Here is a 20,137-nt window from a genome sequence, read left to right as displayed (position 1 = left end):
ATCTAGGCACTGAACAAGTAGGAAAAAATGCAAGATTTGGAACGCTTATAACTCGAGCATTTCTCAATAGATCGCGAAGGTTTTTGCATCAATTGATAGGAAATATCTACGCATCTATCATAACGAATAAGATTTCATTTTTCTTGAGATAAATAATTGAATAATTGTGAAATATCAAGCATTGTCAAAATGCACTATGTGCCCATTTTTGATTGGTCCATTTTGTGCTCCTCAAATCGTACCGACCAAAACGGGCAACCAGAGCAGCAGCGAAATAGAATGAAGCACGATTGAAAAGGAAAAAGAAAAAAATGAACGAAACATTGGTCGCAGTCTCACACATGCGTAATTCTCGAGCCAGCCAGTCAGCTTAAAAATCCCCGCTCCGCTGCCGTAACGATCATTCTCATTCAAACCGTACACCACATCAGTTCGCATCACAACACATCAATAAACCAACCCAGGCAGCCATGTCTGGACATGGCAAAGGAGGAAAAGTGAAGGGAAAGGCAAAATCCCGCTCGAACCGTGTTGGTCTGGAGTTTCCCGCAAGGGTAGCTAGGCCGAGCCGGCGTTATATAGTTTCGGCCGCCGAAGTGATCGAGTTAGCTGGCAAAGCTGCTCGCGACGATAAGAAACCCCGCATTCGGAACAGAACATATTCGGTTCGGTGGACATCAAGACAACAGGCAGTTGCAGCGAGTGGCGAGTGGCAAACGCAATAGAAAAACGGCATCGGGTAGCATAAGAAAAAAGTTTGTTCTTTATACAAACTGCTTTGGTGGCAAATCCAGAACAAGGCGGCATCGAGGGCGTTCGAAATGGTTTTTTTTCAAAACCACGAGTACAAAGTTTTCTAAATTGGAACCATTCCATAAAACAAGGCGCTTTTCAGGGCCATTAAACCTTCCAAAAAAGAGTTTAGGAAATACAGTTCAATGCTTTCTAAAACATTATCCAAAATAATAATAAAACACAAATTGATGTTTTCATAATTTGTTTGCCAGGATCTGATGAGTATGTGAATTTGGCAGTTGTTCTGAGCTTATTGATAGTTGGGGACTTTCCTGATTATTCAATTTTCACCAATTCTTAAATTGTTCCCAGATTGAAAGTACATTAATTTACAATTAGTTCGACATTTAGCTAATTGGACGGACATGTTATGCGACTTATTTTTTTTGTAAACATAGAGATCCAAATTATGACCCAAATTGAAAGTCGACACTGTACCACTGTCATCGCAAATGTTCAATTACAGGTTAAAATCGCCTCCAATGCGACACTGAGTGGCGCTTCGGCACGTCGCATTGAATGTAATTTACTGTACAATATGTCACAAAGCTGGATGAGAAGAAATTTTCCAACTGTGAAAGCTGTGGCGAGTGGCAACAAATCGCTAAACAGGAAGGTTTAGCCGAACACGATGGGGATATCGAGTGATAACAAAACAATAAACTCTTTAGATTGAAGATAATTTTGTGATCCTGACCCTTTTTAGCCTGCATGTGAATCCAACGAGCGAACAAATCGTAATGAATGTATTTTTTTGCCATCGCTCCCTTTTAACGCTCATTCGTTCGTCTCGTTGGACTCGCCCCTCTGGCTGAGTCTGCCGATTTGTCTCTATCCTGTGAGTGTGTACCGCTAGAGTTCTAAACTGGAACCATTCCATAAAACAAGGCGCTTTTCAGGGCCATTAAACCTTCCAAAAAAGAGTTTAGGAAATACAGTTCAATGCTTTCTAAAACAAATGGTCGTGATGGACGTACATGGGGATCAAAGACAATGTAAAGATGTATTCCATGTACGGGGCTAGGTGGTGAGCCTTCATAAAAAACGCAAAAACACAACGCCAAAGGTTCTTTTCAGAACCACCAACATGTTCATAAAGAGTAAACAGTAAACTAATCCATTTTTCAGGTAGATAGGTAGGTATTCACGTAGGAGAAGAAAATAAAACAATATATTTAAAATATATATTTAACAAAAGCTGTCCCCTTTGTATAGTCCTACGTCACTCCGGTTATGTCCCCGACATTACCCACCCGTCTTTTTTATCGAATGTTTTCAAATCGCAGGAGTAATCATTTACGTGACTGTGACTTCGTTTGTTTTTATTTCGTTCGGAGAAATATTATATCAGGGAAAGTGGACATTAAAAATGCGTTGCTCAGTGAAAGACTGCCCGAATACGAGTGAGAATGTTCGCGTTACCTTTGTCGTATACCTTCGGAAACTACAGACGCACTGGGTCGATTTTTGAGGAAACGACAGACTAGTTCCGAATAAGGGTTCCCGTTTCTGTGGAGTAAGTACAATGTTTCAATTATTGAAAACCAAATGTCGAATTTCGCTCCCACATCAAAATCTTGTAGTGAACTAAGCGTTATTCACCCCTATTCTGCATTCCGTCGGATTTGCATTTCGTTCGAAACTGCGATCTCGAACGAGTTATAATTTTGCTTTCCCTATTGCGAACGTATTGCTCATTTCGATCGAATTATTTCAAACTGTTCGAAAGAAATTCGAACAGTTCGCGTTGACGACTCACCGATGCTGCCACCTGCAATCAATTGCTCTGTTTGTGGGATTGCTGTGAACTATTTAAATTACTATGGCAAAAGACTGTTTTCAAGTCAAAAGTGGTCAGTGAAAACTGTTACCATATGTGTTTTAAATGATTGCAATATGCATTGCCATTCCTTTACATCTATTTCATATACAATATAATCGAAATGAAAAGAAAAGTTTATATTAATATTAGGAACCATCATAAATCGCTATTTATGCAATATTTTATTCCACTAGTTCGTAGAGAACTTGTCAAACTATAGTGTAAAATACATTTTCAATACAGCCAACTCAATTTTCTTTCATAATTTTTGTTTCGATAATTTATATTCATTACGAATGCATCATTTTGTTCAGCATAAAAATGATCACCTTACGCAACTATCCTATATGTTTTGACATAATTAGCATTGGAGAAGATTACCCTTTCGTTTGATACTTACTTTTATTATTTGTATCACCAAAATCATACAAAACTGCACGATACAAAAGTATCGATTTTCATATATGTTTTCCTCGCAAATACCAAACGTCAAAACTCAATGTCGTCGAATGGCAAAATAAGCAAAATAAACCTAAAAGACAGTTGTGCCGGGTGCTGAAATTTAAATTTATTTGAATTGTTCTTCGGTGTGAATAGAAAATAAGTGAGAAAATAAATTAGCCAAATGGATTCCGCCTTATTGTCGGTATTGGCAGTGTATGAAGAAATCGGAATACTTCGTTATAATCGACGGAATCTGCGCACATCCGGTAATTTAATGGAGCTTTCAGACGATGCGTAAGTAAAATTTATTTGTCTCTGAATTTCTTAGATTTTTTATTATCGATTTTCCTCTACTATGCAGATTCATTAAAAGCTTTCGTTTGAATAAAGAGGCATTCCGATACGTTTTGGGGGAAATTGAACACGATTTTTCCAACACAAAGAAAAGTGGCATTCATGTTAAGGAAAAGCTGGCGGCGTGTTTGAGATTTTTCGCTGAGGGAAACTACCAGCTTGGAGCGGGAAAAGATTTCCATATTGCGATGGCACAGTCCACTTTTTCTAAGGTGTTATCTGAAATGCTGAACATACTGGAGCGAAGATTATGTTCTAAGTGGATATCATTGGAAATGTCGGAAAATGAACAGCGACGTGCCAAGCTTTATTTCTATGAGAAATCTGGAATTCCAGGAATAATCATGTGTGTTGATGGAACACATATAAAAATAATCCCCCCTAATCAGAATCGAAATTTATTTTATAATCGAAAGGGGTTCTACAGTCTGAACGTTCTCATTGTAAGTACAGCATGCATTAAATTAAAAAATTGTATTTAATTTTTTTTTGGCATTATAGGTTTGTGACGATCAGCAGAGGATCTGTTTCGTTGATCCTAGCTTTCACGGATCTAATCACGATAAATAAATTTTTATTCTCCAATACTAGCAACTATCATCTATTTTTATTTTTTGTATGCGATAAATAAAATAATACGATTTGGTGATCTAATGTCTAAATATTGTGTTTATTTTTATAATGCAATATTTGAATGTTTGGAAAAATGTTCTATTTGCATTTCTAATAATCATTTTTTAACCTCTAGCTTCTCTCGAGCGATTTTTTCCATTTCGTGGTTATGTCGATTTTGTTCTTTCAACATTTCTTTGAGACCAGTATCTATTGAGTTGATTGCTTTGGCGAATTGGCGTTGGTAATGTACCATATCATTGAGGTTTTTGTTTGAGGTACCCAACAGCGATTCCATTTCCGAGTGAAATTTCTGTTGTTGTTCAATTTGTATTTGAACTAAATTGAGGGCAGATAGCCTAGGTCTCTTTGGTTGGGAGCATTGAGGAATAGCCGTATCATTCGCATCGTCGGACTCGTCAATTGAATCGCAACTTACATCTGCATTAACCTCGTTGTTTTTTCCCATAGGTGTTCCTTGTGAAGAACAACCTGGTTCCTTCTACGGTTTCCAACAGTCCAGTTAGCTGAACCGCTTGCTCCTCTAGCTCAGACAAATGTATCGTTCTGTTGGGTCCTCCTCCAGTTGCCCTTTGCTCTCTTTTGTTGTGAGAGTTTGCGCTTCAACGCTGATTTATAATCCGCCCACACCTGCCGGACATTAAAAGTGAAATACATATGTATTATTTCGGAATAGTTTCAGTAAATACCTTTTTCCATCCAGACCCGTCACGGATGGGTGGTCCCAAACTGTTTAATTCAGCAGCACAATCGTTCCAAAATGGTCCGGAGTTTGCGATGTCGGGGTTCTTCTCCAAAAGCTGCACCAGCCGCTCAAACTGTTTCTTTGTTGTTGTTATGTTTTTGGTTTTATCCCTGTGAATAGAAATTTGATTAAAAAATCAATTAAAAGCAACCGATGTAAAACTTTACTTACATTTTTTAGCAATCCGCAGTAAAAATATATCGGAAGAAATTCGACTGCAAACCACCACTCGAACGAAATAAAGAAAGGGTTTGACATTCGAGAAGCGTCGAACGAAAGATGTTATACAATTCAAACGGAATACAGAATGAAATTTTTCAAGTCGTTCGAAATATTTCGAATCGTTCGGAATACAGAATCGGGGTGATTGTGAGGTTCTGATACCTTGCAATATAAGTTGCTTTTTCAGAGATGCAATGGTCAATCAAAAAATTGACGGAAAATGTAGTTCGTTTATTTTATAATTTTAATTATTTTAGCCTTTGATAACAATACCTTTTTCATAGTGTTGATTATCATGAGAAAAATACCCATAAATAACACTCCTGATCATTGGATCTTTTTTGACATTTCAATTGGATCTTTTTTGACAGCCGTTTTGATTTAGTCCGCACTACCTAGATCAAAAGTATTGTCGAAACCGGGGGCCTTCATATTCTTCGAATTTTTCAGAGATACCAACAGTTCGTCAACTGTGATATCTTAATTGATTGGAACAATGAATTGACTTTGATCAATGAGGTGATTTGTATCTGAAGCGGAAATTTCAAAGGGACTAATAATGTTCAGTCCAAGATTGTGGGAGTTGACGAAGTGCTGTCCTATCTCATTGGCCTTCTCTGCAGGTGTCACCAAACGATCTGTTATGCTGTTAACCGAAATAAGAGGGGTAAGCGGAGGAATAGGTCTAGGTTTGCTTTTCAAAACTTTGGATAGTTTCCAAAATGGACGAGCACAATCTGGAAGAGACTGAAGCAAGCTTGAGAAGTGACTATTATGGAGCTCCACGAGTCTGGCTTGAATAATTTCGGAAAGATTGTTTGAATTTGTTCTGAAGAACCGAAGGCCAGTCCTCTGATACTGCCTCCGGTATATGTTACGAATTTTAATATAGTATTTGGTAGTAGAATCAATGATTAAGGGGTTGCTCACCTGGGGAATGATCCGAACGTGCTGTTCACGAGCCTGTGCAATCGCCGATTCGATCTCTTCCAGTGATCGGTCGATGTCTTCAGTCGTCGCAGGGACTTCATCGAAGTCGATGCTCTCATCCACACACCGTTTAAATCTATCCCAGTTTACTCGGTGATAATCCCTTCGAATGTTTTGATGTCTGCTCACGCCGGAACCGATCTATGGGACCACCGGAAAATGGTCAGAGCTCAACTCTTGGAAAACCTCCGGTTGAGAGACGTTGCTTCCCATGTTGGTAATAAAATAATCGATGGTCGCATGGGTCCCAGATCGCGACAGCCGAGTTGGGGAGTCAGGGCTCAAGATATTGTAGTGACCCTCCTGAAGATCGTTTCCCAAGATGATTCCGTTCCGGTTACGTCTGCTGTTGCCCCAAGCTTCGTCTCTAGAATTAAGGTCACAGCCGATAATGTACCTCGTCTGCCGCCGTGTCAGCTTGATAATGTCGTTTCGATAGTCATTTACTGAACCATCCCGTTGATTGACCTGCTTAGGACAGTAGGCACTGCATTGACGACCAGGCTGGTTTCCTATCGTTGACTTCTGACGGATGTCGATGAATTCTGCTCGCTTGGTACAGGTGCGGGTTGTGGCACGGTGATTCTTGCCACAGTTCGCGCATTTCGGATCGATGTCATCTGCTTGACCACAGGACCCAGTAAGATGGCCACCAGAGCACTTGTCGCAGCGCGGTTTCATATGGCAGTTTTTGTACCATGACCAAACCAAAGGCAGTTCAGGCACTGTGTCACGTCACGATGCTGCGGTCGGTAACGCTCCCAAGTGATGATGACTTGAAACATATCCTGGATTTCCTTTAGAGCACCGATGCTAGTGGAACCCTTAACGAAATGGACCAGAAACAACTGATCCCGGCAGCTCTGATTGGTTGACTCTCGTCTAGTCATTGGATAGACGGCCATTGGTTTCAGTCCGCGCTGCATTAGTTCAGACTGAACGTCAGTTGCTTCGGATGGTGGTAGTCCTCGTAGTACCACCATCAGTGGTTTCGCCGACTGCAAATCGTGCGTGAAGAATTCAACTCCTTCCGATTTTAAAAAGAAGCCGACCTTGGTATATTCCTGCATGCTGGAGCACACGATTTTAGTTCCTACGCTGCACAGTTTGAAACGTGGCTGGATGTTCTGTTGAGTGAGCTCGGTTTTGAGGTTGTTGACATCTTTCCTGGAGGTGAAAAGCGGGGGAATCCGCTCCTTCTTCATGATTGTAGCACCTTCAGGGTTTTCCGGCAGTACCGAGTACAAGTTGCTCTGGAGGAGACGATTCGTTGTTCCGTTGGGGCGTTGGTTTGAGTGCGGGCCTTCTTCTTCGGAGCACCAGTAGCTGGTTCGGTCGTACGTTCACGACTCATGTTGAACTCCTTGGCGATATTCACCAAACACGCTGAAGCGTGTGACGCCGAATCCATTTCCAGCGCGGGTAAAAAAAATGGAAAAACCCAAAAATAGAAAACTACCTGACTATAGTTAAAAGCGAGAGCGGTAAAAAATCACGTGTGTCGGTACGAATGACATACACAGAATAATGATATATTTTTCAGCGGGTCCGCGCATTTTGTACTTCAGCGGTACACACTCACAGGATAGAGACAAATCGGCAGACTCAGCCAAAGGTGCGAGTCCAACGAGACGAACGAATGAGCGTTAAAAGGCAGCGATGGTAAAAAATACATTCATTACGATTTGTTCGCTCGTTAGATTCACATCCAGGCTAAAAAACGTCCTTTTCAGGATCACAAAATTATCTTCAATCTAAAGAGTTTATTGTTTTGTTATCACTCGATATCACCATCTTGTTCGGCTAAACCTTCCTGTTTAGCGATTGCGTTTGCCACTCGCCACAGCTTTCACAGTTGGAAATTTTTTCCCATCCAGCTTGTGACATATTGTACAGAAAATTACATATAATGGCACGTCGCATTACCACCACTTATTATTGGATTGGAGGTAATTTTAACCTGTAATTGAACATTTGCGATGACAGTGGTAAAGTGTCGACTTTCAATGTGGTGTCATAATTTGGATCTCTATGTTTACAAAAATGTCCAACTAAATATGTCGAATTACTGGTCCGTCCAATTAGCTAAATGTCGAGCTAAATGTAAATTACTGTACTTTCAATCTAGAAGCAATTTAAGAATTGGTGAAAATTGAATAATCGGGAAAGTCCCCAACCATCAGTAAGCTCAGAACTGCCAAATTCACATACTCATCATATCCTGGCAAACAAATTATGAAAAAATCAATTTGTGTTTTATTATTATTTTGGATTTTGCTTTAGAAAGCATTGAACTGTATTTCCTAAACTCTTTTGACGTAGAACTACGTCTTTCATTAAGGGTGCAAAATCAGGAAACAGGTCACGTTTTTATGAAATAAAGTTAACGTTAATAACTATTTTTGCCGTGAACGGATTTTGGCGATTTACATACTAAACGAATCGGAAATACCGTAAGATTTGTTTGATATATTAATCATTAGAATCCCCTGGTTTGTAAATGGTTAAAATTCATGAAAACTTTAAATGTTTCTATTATCCCCTACATTTGTTCTGTCCATTTGTGTGCTTTCCCGAACAGAGCTATCATTAACGAGCAACTTATCGACGACCAACGGAGGGGAAATCGTAGGATTTAAAGTCTCCGTGAACAAAGGAAAAGTAGAAGAATGGAGGGGTATACGCCTAGAGTATAAACAGTGGATCTCGCTGAGGCAAACTTCCATTCGGCATCGGACTGTTGAGCAATCCAGTTCACTTTGCTTTCGCTGCGCTTCGATCTAAGATTGAACCCCACCAGTGGTAATCCAACTTGGATATCGTCGTGTGATTTTTTCTGTTCGTTTTTCACGTTATTCGTATCGTGTGTTTTCTTTCCGCGTCATAATTTGGACGCTTCGCGTAGTGTGTGATGAGCAAGAAGAAGAGGAAGGCAGGCTCGAGTCCTGCAAAAAACGAACGCATTGCCAGGGGCAATAAAATTTCGAGACAAGCGTCATCTAATGATGCACGCGATAGCGATTTCGGCGCGTCGGTCGAAAATGTAAACGCAGTTACCCAGGCAGCAACCAAAATCAAGCTCCCCCCGCTGGTGGCGAAGGCGGTCGCTCTTGACAAACTCATCAGCGAATTCGCATCGATGGGTGTTACATCAGAGTACAAGCTGTGTGGCATTATTCAGTCTTTTTCCAAGCAGTTAACATTGTTTGTTTTCCGTCATCATAAGGGCTTCGTTGGTGCCTTTGAGAATGCATCAATGCATCAAACTGACGTTATGGCGAAACAGGTGTTAAGGTTGTGTGCCAAAAAAAATTATTTGGGGAATACCAAGCATCTTGAATGTCTTACTGGAATGTTATAAGTTATTTGGATTCGCGTGCCATTCGCAAAACTGCCTTAAACTAGAATTGCATTTGCGCTAATATTGATCATAATGAAGCATTGCTACTGTTTTCGAAGTTGTTATTAACGAAAAGAGTTTATTTCGCTTGTTTAGTCACCAAGAAAGTAAATGTCGTTCTGGAATTTTGTATGTGATTATGTTTCGCTTGCCAGTAACAAAACTTCCTCCACTAAAGGTGAAAGCTGCACTTCTCTCAAGCATGAGAAAGTAATGCAATTTTTCTCAAGGCCAGTAATATTAACAGAAGCGTTTTTTTTTGAGAATAGCGCAAAATGATGAGAAGTGTTTATATTTCTGGTAGTTTCAAGCCACCAATGTATGGCTTTGTATGCATGCTATGGCGAACGCTTGTTTGGCGCTTGGTTTACGTTGTACGAACGATGCCTAGAGGTGCGATTCCTTTGAGGCAATACTAAATAACATGTAGCATGATATTTGATACTTGCAACGGTTGTCATTGTTGAAAAGTTGTTGTTGTTTCCATGCGGTGCCAAAGATATATTGATGTAGTTATAAGATGTGGAATAATGGTGCTGGTGCAACATGTATATAATCGACTGTAGCCGAGTCTATGTAAATTGCGAAAAAGGCCACCGGAATAGCGTTCGAGGTAAATTTCCAATGCATTGACATGAAATAAATTGCGACATACGATCAGCTAGTGTATTGTTTTGCGAGGGCAAGAATGAATCATCAATTAATTATCGTCAACTGATTCTACAATGAAAAAACCATTCCAGAGATTATTCTACTAAGCAGTTGTTTCTAAAATTTCACAGCATTATAGAATAATATCCGAAGGTAAAAACAAGCGACTTATAAAAAATAACAGCGTAGTTCTACGTCACAATGCGGTCGTATCTTGGACACAACCTCCTATAATTTTTTTGGAAGGTTTAATGGCCCTGAAAAGCGCCTTGTTTTATGGAATGGTTCCAATTTAGAAAACTTAGTACTCGTGGTTTTGGAAAAAAAACCATTTCAAACGCCCTCGATGCCGCCTTGTTCTGGATTTGCCACCAAAGCAGTTTGTATAAAGAACAAACATTTTTCTTCTGTTACCTGCTGCCGTTTTGCGATTGCGTTTGCCACTCGCCACTCGCTGCAACTGCCTGTTGTTGTCTTGATGTCCACCGAACCGAATGTGTTCTGTTCTGAATGCGAGTTTTCTTATCGTCGCGAGCAGCTTTGCCAGCCAACTCGATCACTTCGGCGACCGAAACTATATTACGCCGGCTAGGTGGACTGGTGCACTGGTATTAACGCGCTCGGCCTAGCTACCCTTGCGGAGCAATTGGCGGATACACCTACGGGGAACTGCACACCTGCACGGTTCGAGTGGGACTTTACCTTTCCCTTCACTTGTTTCCCTTTGTCACGTCCACAACCACACTGGTTTACGGTTTGAAAGAAAATGAGATATTTTTTTTCTTTTTTCACTTAAATTCTATTTATTTCTTAATTTGGATTACATTATAATATAATACTACATTTCAAGTGATCAACCTAGGGTTCTACATCTTTAAGTTGTGAGATATTTTTTTGGGGTCCACGCGTTTTGTACTCTAGCGGTACACGCTTACAGGATAGAGACCAGGGATGGTAAAAAATCACATTCAACGATCAATGAATAAGTATATCCCTCTAGTCGGATGTTTCTAAATCACCCCCAGCAGGCGAGGCTCTTTTATTCTTCATATGTACACAGAGAGAATACTTGGAACGGTGAGCTACCAAGATCTCAAAAAAGCAATATGAGAGCGGAATCCCAACTGCTTGCACTCTCGAAGCATTACTTCTACTACTCAGGTTTTATCGTGAGTGCAAGCCACAAACGATTAATCCCATTCCATAGAGCGGATGATGAGTTCTTGATCGGAAAGTGTAACAAGAGACGATCAACTGAAATCTTACGACACTCATCGAGGGATTTTTAATTCTCTATTGCACTGTCCGCAGTGAGTGGCTGACTCAGTCTCGTGTCGATTTTATTTTGCTGTCGTCTCCCGCCCGATAAACAGCAGACGGGTAATGGATGCAATTGATTAATTTTATTACCAGCAGATTTGGGCGAATCTCATCCCGCCCAAAATCGTTTTTAGATTCCAATAATTCTGAACATTCACATTTCTCTCCAAATAATTTTTCCAACAGTAATTCAATTAGTGACTTCACGAAACACCTTTCGAATTCGATTGAATTTCAGACCCTTTTTTATTTTGTAGATAAAACGGATCACATATTTGATTAATTCAATTCTGTGTGGTTACGTTCTTCGTTGCGAATAAATGTAATGAAATAGTATGGACGTATGATATTCATGTATCGTGGACTTCCGACATATGTGGCAGTAGATTTGTCGAACGACTAATGTTTTTTTATATCCCTTCAAACTTGTTGCATCTCTCAAGTGTACATACTGCTTTGAGATTTGCATGGTAGAATCTGGTTAATTTCAGATATTCAGTCTTCATATTGTCGAATGAATACTGTTGGAACAATAGGTATCGCAGCAAATGATTATCAACGTCCTACCTTATCATCAAACGGTATGCGAATAATTTCAGTGAACTGACGGCATTGGAATATATGCTTTGTGAGGACCACACAATTATTATCAGAGCGAATAAACGTCCGACTGGAAGTCATGAACATCAATTCAATGTGCCCAAGATAAATTTATCCTTTGAAGGTCATTAACCTTTCTAAAGATGATCAGATGGAATATATTCCAATGTCGTCTGGAATAACCTGTCCAACACCTTATGATCGTTATATTGTTTTTGCTATTATTCTGATGTTTCATAACACGGCACTCTATTGATTATTCGCCGAAAATGAATAAAAAATATCCTTGAAGTTAGCCTACGGTTTTAGTAGCAGTGCAATATGGTGAGCCAGTCTCAGGATAAGAAAACATTTAAAAATAAAGCTTTTTTTTTTGAATGAATCAATAGTAAAACAAAACGTCAAAAAATTTCTCAGCTTTGTGATAGCAGATAATCATTATCCATTTGAATTGTATGAGTATTCCATTCCCCCACAAACTGTGGATAGTCTATCTGCATACAAATTATGTAGAGTGCCACAATCCAAAAAAATTATGAGCAAATATTTACGTGCTTGAACAAAAAAACACATGTTGACATATTTGCGCTAATTTATGTTTTTTTATTAATTCAAGGTAATCAAGGTCTTTTCTAGACACCAGTTTACTCGGCCCCGAAAAAAGTGGTCTGTATTTGGGCAGGCGGAAAAATACATCTCGCAAGACCACGTGTTCGATGTCGTAAAAGCCTTGGCCAATAACGCATTTACATTAACTCATAAAATTAGTGAGTTGAGAGGGATTATTGTTTGTAGTCTCTTGATTAATTTAAACACCATCTGAGAAATCCTCCGTGAAACATGAAACATTAAAGTTGTCCTATTTGCTGTAGCGCATTTTTTTTATTTTACCAAGTTTCATCGAAGTAAACGCGCTCGGAAAGGAAAATTGAACGCCCGGATGAGAGAGCGAGAATCGTACGTCATAGAGACACTCATTCCCATGGAGCAAATTCTTGTTAGGAGTTGAAAGCAAAACGAGGAAGGAGAGTAACTCAATTATTCGAACTAGTTTCAGTCTAGCAATGCTTTGGTCAACTCAGAGTTACCAAGAGAAAATCATTTGGTTATGATGGGTGAGGATTAATAGTTAGTCGCAGTTTGCACAGATTACGATCTGTGCAGTTTGCGATTAATCGTAAATCACATCATGCTCCCTTGTTTTCCATCCTTGATAGAGACAAATCGGCAGATTCAGTCAAAGGGGCGAGTCCAACGAGCAGGGTTGCCAATAATATTTTTCAAAAAACTGGAAGAAAAGTGGATCCCGTGAAATCGTTTTACTTTAAGAAGTTCGGCTTTGATTTATCTAAAATCATTTTTATACTCATTCGAATGTCCGAGAAATAGTATTCCATTCAAAGCGTATAGTAGATCGTAATATAGCGAAATAAACCATGAATTAACCATTCGAGTAGATCAAAATAACGTTTTTCATCACTCGAACATTACTGTGAAACAACATTTGAGGATCTTTTCCTCTAAAACCACTGAAAAATATGGTTTTATTTGGATAAAACTTAAAAAATCTCGCATTTTTTTGCTCGACAATGAGATTAATTGACGTACACGGTTTCTGGTTCAAATATATTGTAGTACGTTGCTGCTTGGTAGGCACCCCACGCACTGTGCGCTAACCGAATTGATTTTCGGATGTGTAAGCAGGAGAAAAATATGCATAACTTTGGATCTATCGAACGAAAAATGAAAAAAAAAATATAGGAGGTTGTGTCCAAGATACGACCGCATTGTTGACCTAGAACTACGCTGTTATTCTATATAAATTACTTATTCATACCTTCGGATATTATTCTATAATGCTGTGAAATTTTAGAAACAACTGCTTAGTAGAATAATCTCTGATCTATCGTCTATAATCTTTTTTCATTGTAGAATTTGTTGACGATAATTGATTGATGATTCATTCTTGCCCTCGCAAAACAATACACTAGCTGATCGTTAGTCGCAATTTATTTCATGTCAATGCAATGAAAGTTTACCTCAAACGCTTTTTTTTTGGCTATTTTCGCAATTAACATTGACTCGGCTAGACTCGATTATATACATGTTGCACCAGCACCATTATTCCACATCTCATAACTACATCAATATATATTTGGCACCGCATGGAAACAACAACAATGGCTACATTTGCAAGTATCAAATATCATGCCACATGTTATTTAGTATTGCCTTAAAGGAATCGCACCTCTAGGCATCGTTCGTACAACGTAAACCAAGCGCCAAACAAGCGTTCGCCATAGCATGCATACAGAGCCATACATTGGTGGCTTGAAACTATTAGGAATATAAAACACTTCTCATCATTTTGCGCTATTCTCAAAAGAAACGCTTCTGTTAATATTACTGGCCTCGAAAAAAGTTGTATTTCTTTCTCATGCTCGAGATAAGCGCAGCTATCACCCTTAGTGGAGGAAGTTTTGCTACTGGCAAGCGAAACCATATACAAAATTCCAGAACGACATTTACTTTCTCGGTGACTAAACAAGCGAAATAAACTGTTTTTGTTAATAACAACCTCGAAAACAGTAGCAATGCTTCATAGCGCTAAGCAATCCTAGCTGAAGGCAGTTTTGCAACTGGCACGCGAATCCAAATAACTTATAACATTCCAGTAAGACATTCAAGATGCTTGGTATTCCCCAAATATTTTTTGACGCACAATCTTAACGCCTGCTTCGCCATAACGTCAGTTTAATGCATTGATGCATTCCAAAGGCACCAACGAAGCCCTTATGATGACGGAAAACAAACAATGTTATCTGCTTGGAAAAAGACTGAATTATGCCACGCAGCTTGTACTCTGCTGTAACACCCATCCATGCGAATTCGCTGATGAGCATGTCAAGAACGACCGCCTTCACCATCAGCGGGGGGAGCTTGATTTTGGTTGCTGCCTGGGTAACGGCGTTTACATTTTCGACCGACGCGCCGAAATCGCCTACTTCGCTGTTGTGCGATGCGGTGTCACGCTCGCGAAGGTTCGGTTCAGTGCGATCGCTTTTCACTGCACCAACATCGCGTACATCATTGGATGACGCTTGCCTCGAAATATTATTGCCCCTGGCAATGCGTTCGTTTTTTGCAGGGCTCGAGCCTCCCTTCCTCTTCTTCTTGCTCATCATACACTACGCGAAGCGTCCAATTTATGACGCGGAAAGAAAAACACGATACGAATAACGCGAAAAACGAACAGAAAAACCAAACGACGATATCCAAGTTGGATTACCACTGACTGGCGCAGCGCAGCGAATGCAAAGTGAACTGGATTGCTCAACAGTCCGATGCCGAATGAAAGTTTGCCTCAGCGAGATCCACTGTTTATACTCTAGGCAAGTATTCGCCTTCATTCTTCTACTTTTCCTTTGTTCATGGGGACTTTGAATCCTACGATTTCCCCTCCGTTGGTCGTCGATAAGTTGCTCGTTATTGACAGGTCTGTTCGGGAAAGTACACAAATGGACAGAACAAATGTATGGGAAAATGGAATCGCCTCAAGTTTCCATGAATTTTAACCATTTACAAACCAGGGGATTCTAATGTATAGCATATTTAACAAATCTTACGGAATTTCCGATTCGTTGAGTATGTGAATCGCCAAAATCCGTTCACGGCAAAAATAGTTATTAACGTTAATTTTATTTCATGAAAACGTGACCTGTTTTCTGATTTGGCACCCTAATGAAAGACGTAGTTCTACGTCAAAAAAGCAAAATTGGCCAAGGAATAGGAAGGATGAGGGAGAATGTTTATGCATAATGAATATATTTTACAAAAACTTGGTAAAATGAAGCAACCATATAAAAAAAACTGGATAAAACTGGACAATATTTTAAAAAACTGGAAGATTTCAGGTTTTAACTGTTTAACTGGATCGATGAAAAAAGACTGGCAGAATCCAGTTTAAACTGGAACATTGGCAACGCTGCCAACGAGACGAACGAATGAGCGTTAAAAGACAGCGATGACAAAAAAATACATTCATTACGATTTGTTCGCTCGTTGGATTCACATGCAGTTGTTTCTAACAAACACGAAGGCACCGAAGAAAAGTGGAATAGTGGAAAAACCGCCAAAAAGTTAGGCACGGCGCAGAAGAATATCTCGGAACCCGGCAAGAAGAAAGAGAAGGAATTTGTCACCAGGTGGGTGAAGGGGAGTTGCTCACTTTCTGCCATTACAGCAAGAGTAGGGCTGGAGGGAAAAGCGCCAATTGCGAGCCTAATTGCTTTGTTGTAGATTGGTTGAATGGTGTTTAACACCCTATCCCCGCCACGGCTGAAGGTGCCTATTCCGTAGAGAATTTGTGGGACCAACCAAACGTTACTAACATTTAGCAACGTCTTTCTATGACCAGAGGCAAGGTTGCCTGCAATAGCCTTGATGATGTTCAGTTTCTTTCTGGTGGCTATTTTGGTCTTTTGGGAATGTGATAGGAAGTTGAGTTTCTTGTCAAATGTAACCCCTAGTATTTCAATGTCCTCGTTGTAGGGATCGGGATTTTGTTGAGCTGAAGATAGGTTCTCCTTTTGAGAGCTTTTCCGATGTGTATGTGTTTGGATTGCCTCTTTCTCTGGATTAAGCCGAAGCATCTCTTAAAGATAAGAGTGATGTCAGCTGCATAGACTATGATTTTTGTGTGGTCGGGGATAACCTCGAAGATAGATTGCATGGCAATGTTGGTTGGTCAAAGTGCTGAGCCTTGGGGGAAACCGTTTTCTGGGATTTTTAGAGAAGATCGGTGGTTGTTAATTACGGTTTTGAAAGACCGGTTTTCTAGAAATCTTTTTATGAAGAGGCCTAATCTCCCCCGAATCCCCCAGTTGAAAAGGCTTATCAGCACTGGGTACCTCCATGCCCGATCGAAGGCCTTCGATAAATCGAGGGACACGATATCTATGTAATGTAATTTTTCAGTTGCGTCGTCTAGGATTTTTTAGATTGCTACGAGGCATCTTCTGTACCTTTTCCCGGACGGAATGCAAATTGTCTGGAATCAATAAACTTTTTTGACTCTAGAAACGTCGCCAAGCGTCGATTGATCCTTTTTTCCATGACTCTCCCAACACAGCTTAGGAGAGTGATGGGACGGAAATTGTCGAGAAGATGGTTGTTCTTGCCTTGTTTCGGAATACAGATCATTAAACCCTCTTTTCAGCAGCTGGGGAGGGTTCCACTGTCCCAGACATTGTTAAGGAGCTTCAATAGTGCTTTTTCTCGAGATGGGGTAGATTCTTTAGCATAGGGTAGCTAATGTCATCGGGTCCTGTGGATCCTTGTTTGACTTTGTTCAGTACTCATTCGAGCTCTTTAAGGGAGAGGATTTTGTTGAAGTCAAATTCCACATCGGTGTGAAAATCGACGGGATTTTTTTCGCATTCCGGTTTGTGGGTATGGAAGGTTTGGTCGTAGTTTTGATTGGAGGAGGCCGATGCAAAGAAATCTCCAAACGCCTCGGCGATGGTTTTCCGGTCATTGGTGTATTGACCGTTTACTAGAAGATTATATTCTTTGCTCCTTTTCTTACCATGAAGCCTGCCAATCTTATTCCATAACTCCTTTGTTGACGCGTTGGGATTAATTTCGCTGAAGAATTTAACCCAACTGTTGTACTTGGCTGTGTTATTGACAGTCTTAGCTTCGTTGCGAGCCCTTCGGAACTCTGTAAGCAGAGTGGGCCTCATTGGGCTGTCCGGATGGGCCTTTCTTAATTTGCGTAAGGCCTTACGTCGACCTTTGATCGCTGCCTTCACCTCAGGCGACCACCATGGGACGCATTTCCTGCCAGGGATGCCGCTGGTTCTAGGGATGTGCACCATTGCAACTTCAAGGACAACTTTGGAGAATTCCTTGGCTGTCTAATCCCGTTTAGCGGAAAGGCGGCTTTCGATGTGAATTTGATGGAAATTTGATCCAGTCAGCGTATTCAAATTTCCATCTTGGCCTTGTTGTTAGGCCGAAGGAGATGAGGATTGGAAAATGATCGCTGCCACAGGTATCATCGTGGATGTTCCAGGAAAGTTTTGAAGAGAGTTTGTGTGATACCATAGTGAGATCAATGGCCGAAGTAGGACCAGAATGATGAATTCTGGTGTGTTGGCCGTTGTTTAGAAGGAGTAGGGAATGGTCGGAGATAAAATCCTCAATGATGGATCCTTTTTGATCGAGGGATTCGCCTCCCCAGGCGTATGAGTGGGCGTTGAAATCACCCATAAGCATGATTGGGGCGGGAAGTTGGCTAAACTTGGCTAAAAAGCTGGCCGCGTAGTGTAGCTGGGTCAGAATTATTAGTAATGTAGATAAATTTTTTATCGAAATTGTTTGGAGTCATAGTTTCTTGTAGGGGTATGACTGTGGGATTAGAGTTCGAAATAAGCATTTTCAATTCTAGTATATTTTGTCGGATACTTCTGATGTTCCATCGTATCCCGAATTTCTGTATTGGAGTGAATGTGTTGGTGTTATTAACTCTAATTCCTAAGTCTCAATTGTGTGTATGTTTGAACTATTCAAAGAGAATTAGTTCGGTGGTCCTTTACCCTTGGAAAGAGATGCTTTCTTTGAGGTATTGGTGTCGTTTTTGTTTGGTGTAGAAGTCTTTGGAGTGTTTGTTGTGTGTGTGTTGTTTTTTGTTGAATGTGCGTTGCTGTTGTTGTTATTGTTGTTTTTTGTTTGATGTGCGCTGTTGTTGATGTTGTTTTTTGTTGGGGTTGTATTATTATTTATTTGTGGTGTCTATCTTTGTTCATTTCTTGTTCTTTTCTTATTCTTGTTGGTTTGGATTTCATCTTCGGATTTTTGATCTGAATCTGAAGATGAACCTTTGGCGATTTTTCTTTTATTTTTGTTCTTCTTCGGAGCATTAGAAGTATCCATAGAAATGACTGATTCGCTTTCAGATTCAGTTGTTGAACTACCAGTTGTTGAATCTGTCATGGTTGTATCGAATGTAGTGTCAATTGGGGGGTGCTTTCGCGGCTAGAAGTGGCCGAAGCGGCCGAGGCGCAGTTACATTTGCAGTTGCAGCTGGGTGTTGGCTTTTGCAAGTTGGAGAGTCTGTCTTGCAGAACACTTGCGAATGTTGGATCATTGTTTTGAAGTTGCAGCTGTTCCTTTGCTTCTTTGTATGAGACATAATGTTGTTGTCCTTTCTTGTGATGCGTTTTACGCCGATCACACCTTGAGCGGTGAGTTCTTTCACCAGTTCGAATTCAGGAAGGTCGATAACTTCGCGGCAAGTAACAACGTATTTGTGTTGGTTTAATCTTGGGTGGAAGATGACTTCTACAGGGGTATTGTCAATCAGTTTGGTAATAGAAAGTAACTTACCGACTGTATCCTCGTCCCTAGTTGTCAAGATGTACTGGAGTTTCTTTTTGACGTAGGACTACGTCTAAGCGGAAGATATAGGGGGTGAAATGAAAATCTAGGCACTGAACAAGTAGGAAAAAATGCAAGATTTGGAACGCTTATAACTCGAGCATTTCTCAATAGATCGCAAAGGTTTTTGCATCAATTGATAGGAAATATATCTACGCATCTATCATAACGAATAACATTTCATTTTTCTTGAGATAAATAATTAAATAATTGTGAAATATCAAGCATTGTCCAAATGCACTATGTGCCCATTTTTGATTGGTCCATTTTGTGCTCCTCAAATCGTACCGTCCAAAACGGGCAACCAGAGCAGCAGCAAAATACAATGAAGCATGATTGGAAAGGAAAAAGAAAAAAAAATGAACGAAACATTGGTCGCAGTCTCACACATGCATAATTCTCGAGCCAGCCAGTCAGCTTAAAAATCCCCGCTCCGCTGCCGTAACGATCATTCTCATCGAAACCGTACACCACATCGTTTCGCATCACATCACATCAACAAACCAACACAAGCAGCCATGTCTGGTCATGGCAAAGGAGGAAAAGTGAAGAGAAAGGCAAAATCCCGCTCGAACCGTGTTGGTTTGCAATTCCCCGTAGGTGTATTCACCAATTGCTCCACAAGGGTAGCTAGGCCGAGCGCGTTAGTACCAGTCCACCTAGCCGCCGTTATATAGTTCCGGCCGCCGAAGTGATCGAGTTGGCTGGCAAAGCTGCTCGC

The 20,137-nt window shown here is 40.3% G+C and overlaps 2 protein-coding genes across 2 annotated transcripts; one reads left to right on the top strand and one right to left on the bottom strand.

Moving 5' to 3' along the window:
- Nucleotides 1-3,110: 3,110 nt before the first annotated feature.
- Nucleotides 3,111-4,007, top strand: LOC129762958 (putative nuclease HARBI1). Its single transcript, XM_055761598.1, has 3 exons — nt 3,111-3,355; nt 3,423-3,858; nt 3,917-4,007. Exons 1-3 carry the CDS (start codon nt 3,243-3,245, stop codon nt 3,983-3,985), a joined length of 618 nt encoding a protein of 205 aa, XP_055617573.1. The 5' UTR covers nt 3,111-3,242; the 3' UTR covers nt 3,986-4,007.
- Nucleotides 4,008-6,682: 2,675 nt separating this feature from the next.
- LOC129761253 (uncharacterized) lies at nt 6,683-7,210 on the bottom strand. The gene has a single exon (XM_055758968.1). It carries the CDS (start codon nt 7,208-7,210, stop codon nt 6,683-6,685), a length of 528 nt encoding a protein of 175 aa, XP_055614943.1.
- Between the last annotated feature and the right edge of the window lie 12,927 nt (nt 7,211-20,137).

The sequence above is a fragment of the Toxorhynchites rutilus genome, chromosome 1 (assembly GCF_029784135.1).
Source record: "Toxorhynchites rutilus septentrionalis strain SRP chromosome 1, ASM2978413v1, whole genome shotgun sequence".
In the NCBI taxonomy this organism is placed as follows: domain Eukaryota; kingdom Metazoa; phylum Arthropoda; class Insecta; order Diptera; family Culicidae; genus Toxorhynchites; species Toxorhynchites rutilus.
This window is presented reverse-complemented; position numbering and strand designations above follow the sequence as displayed.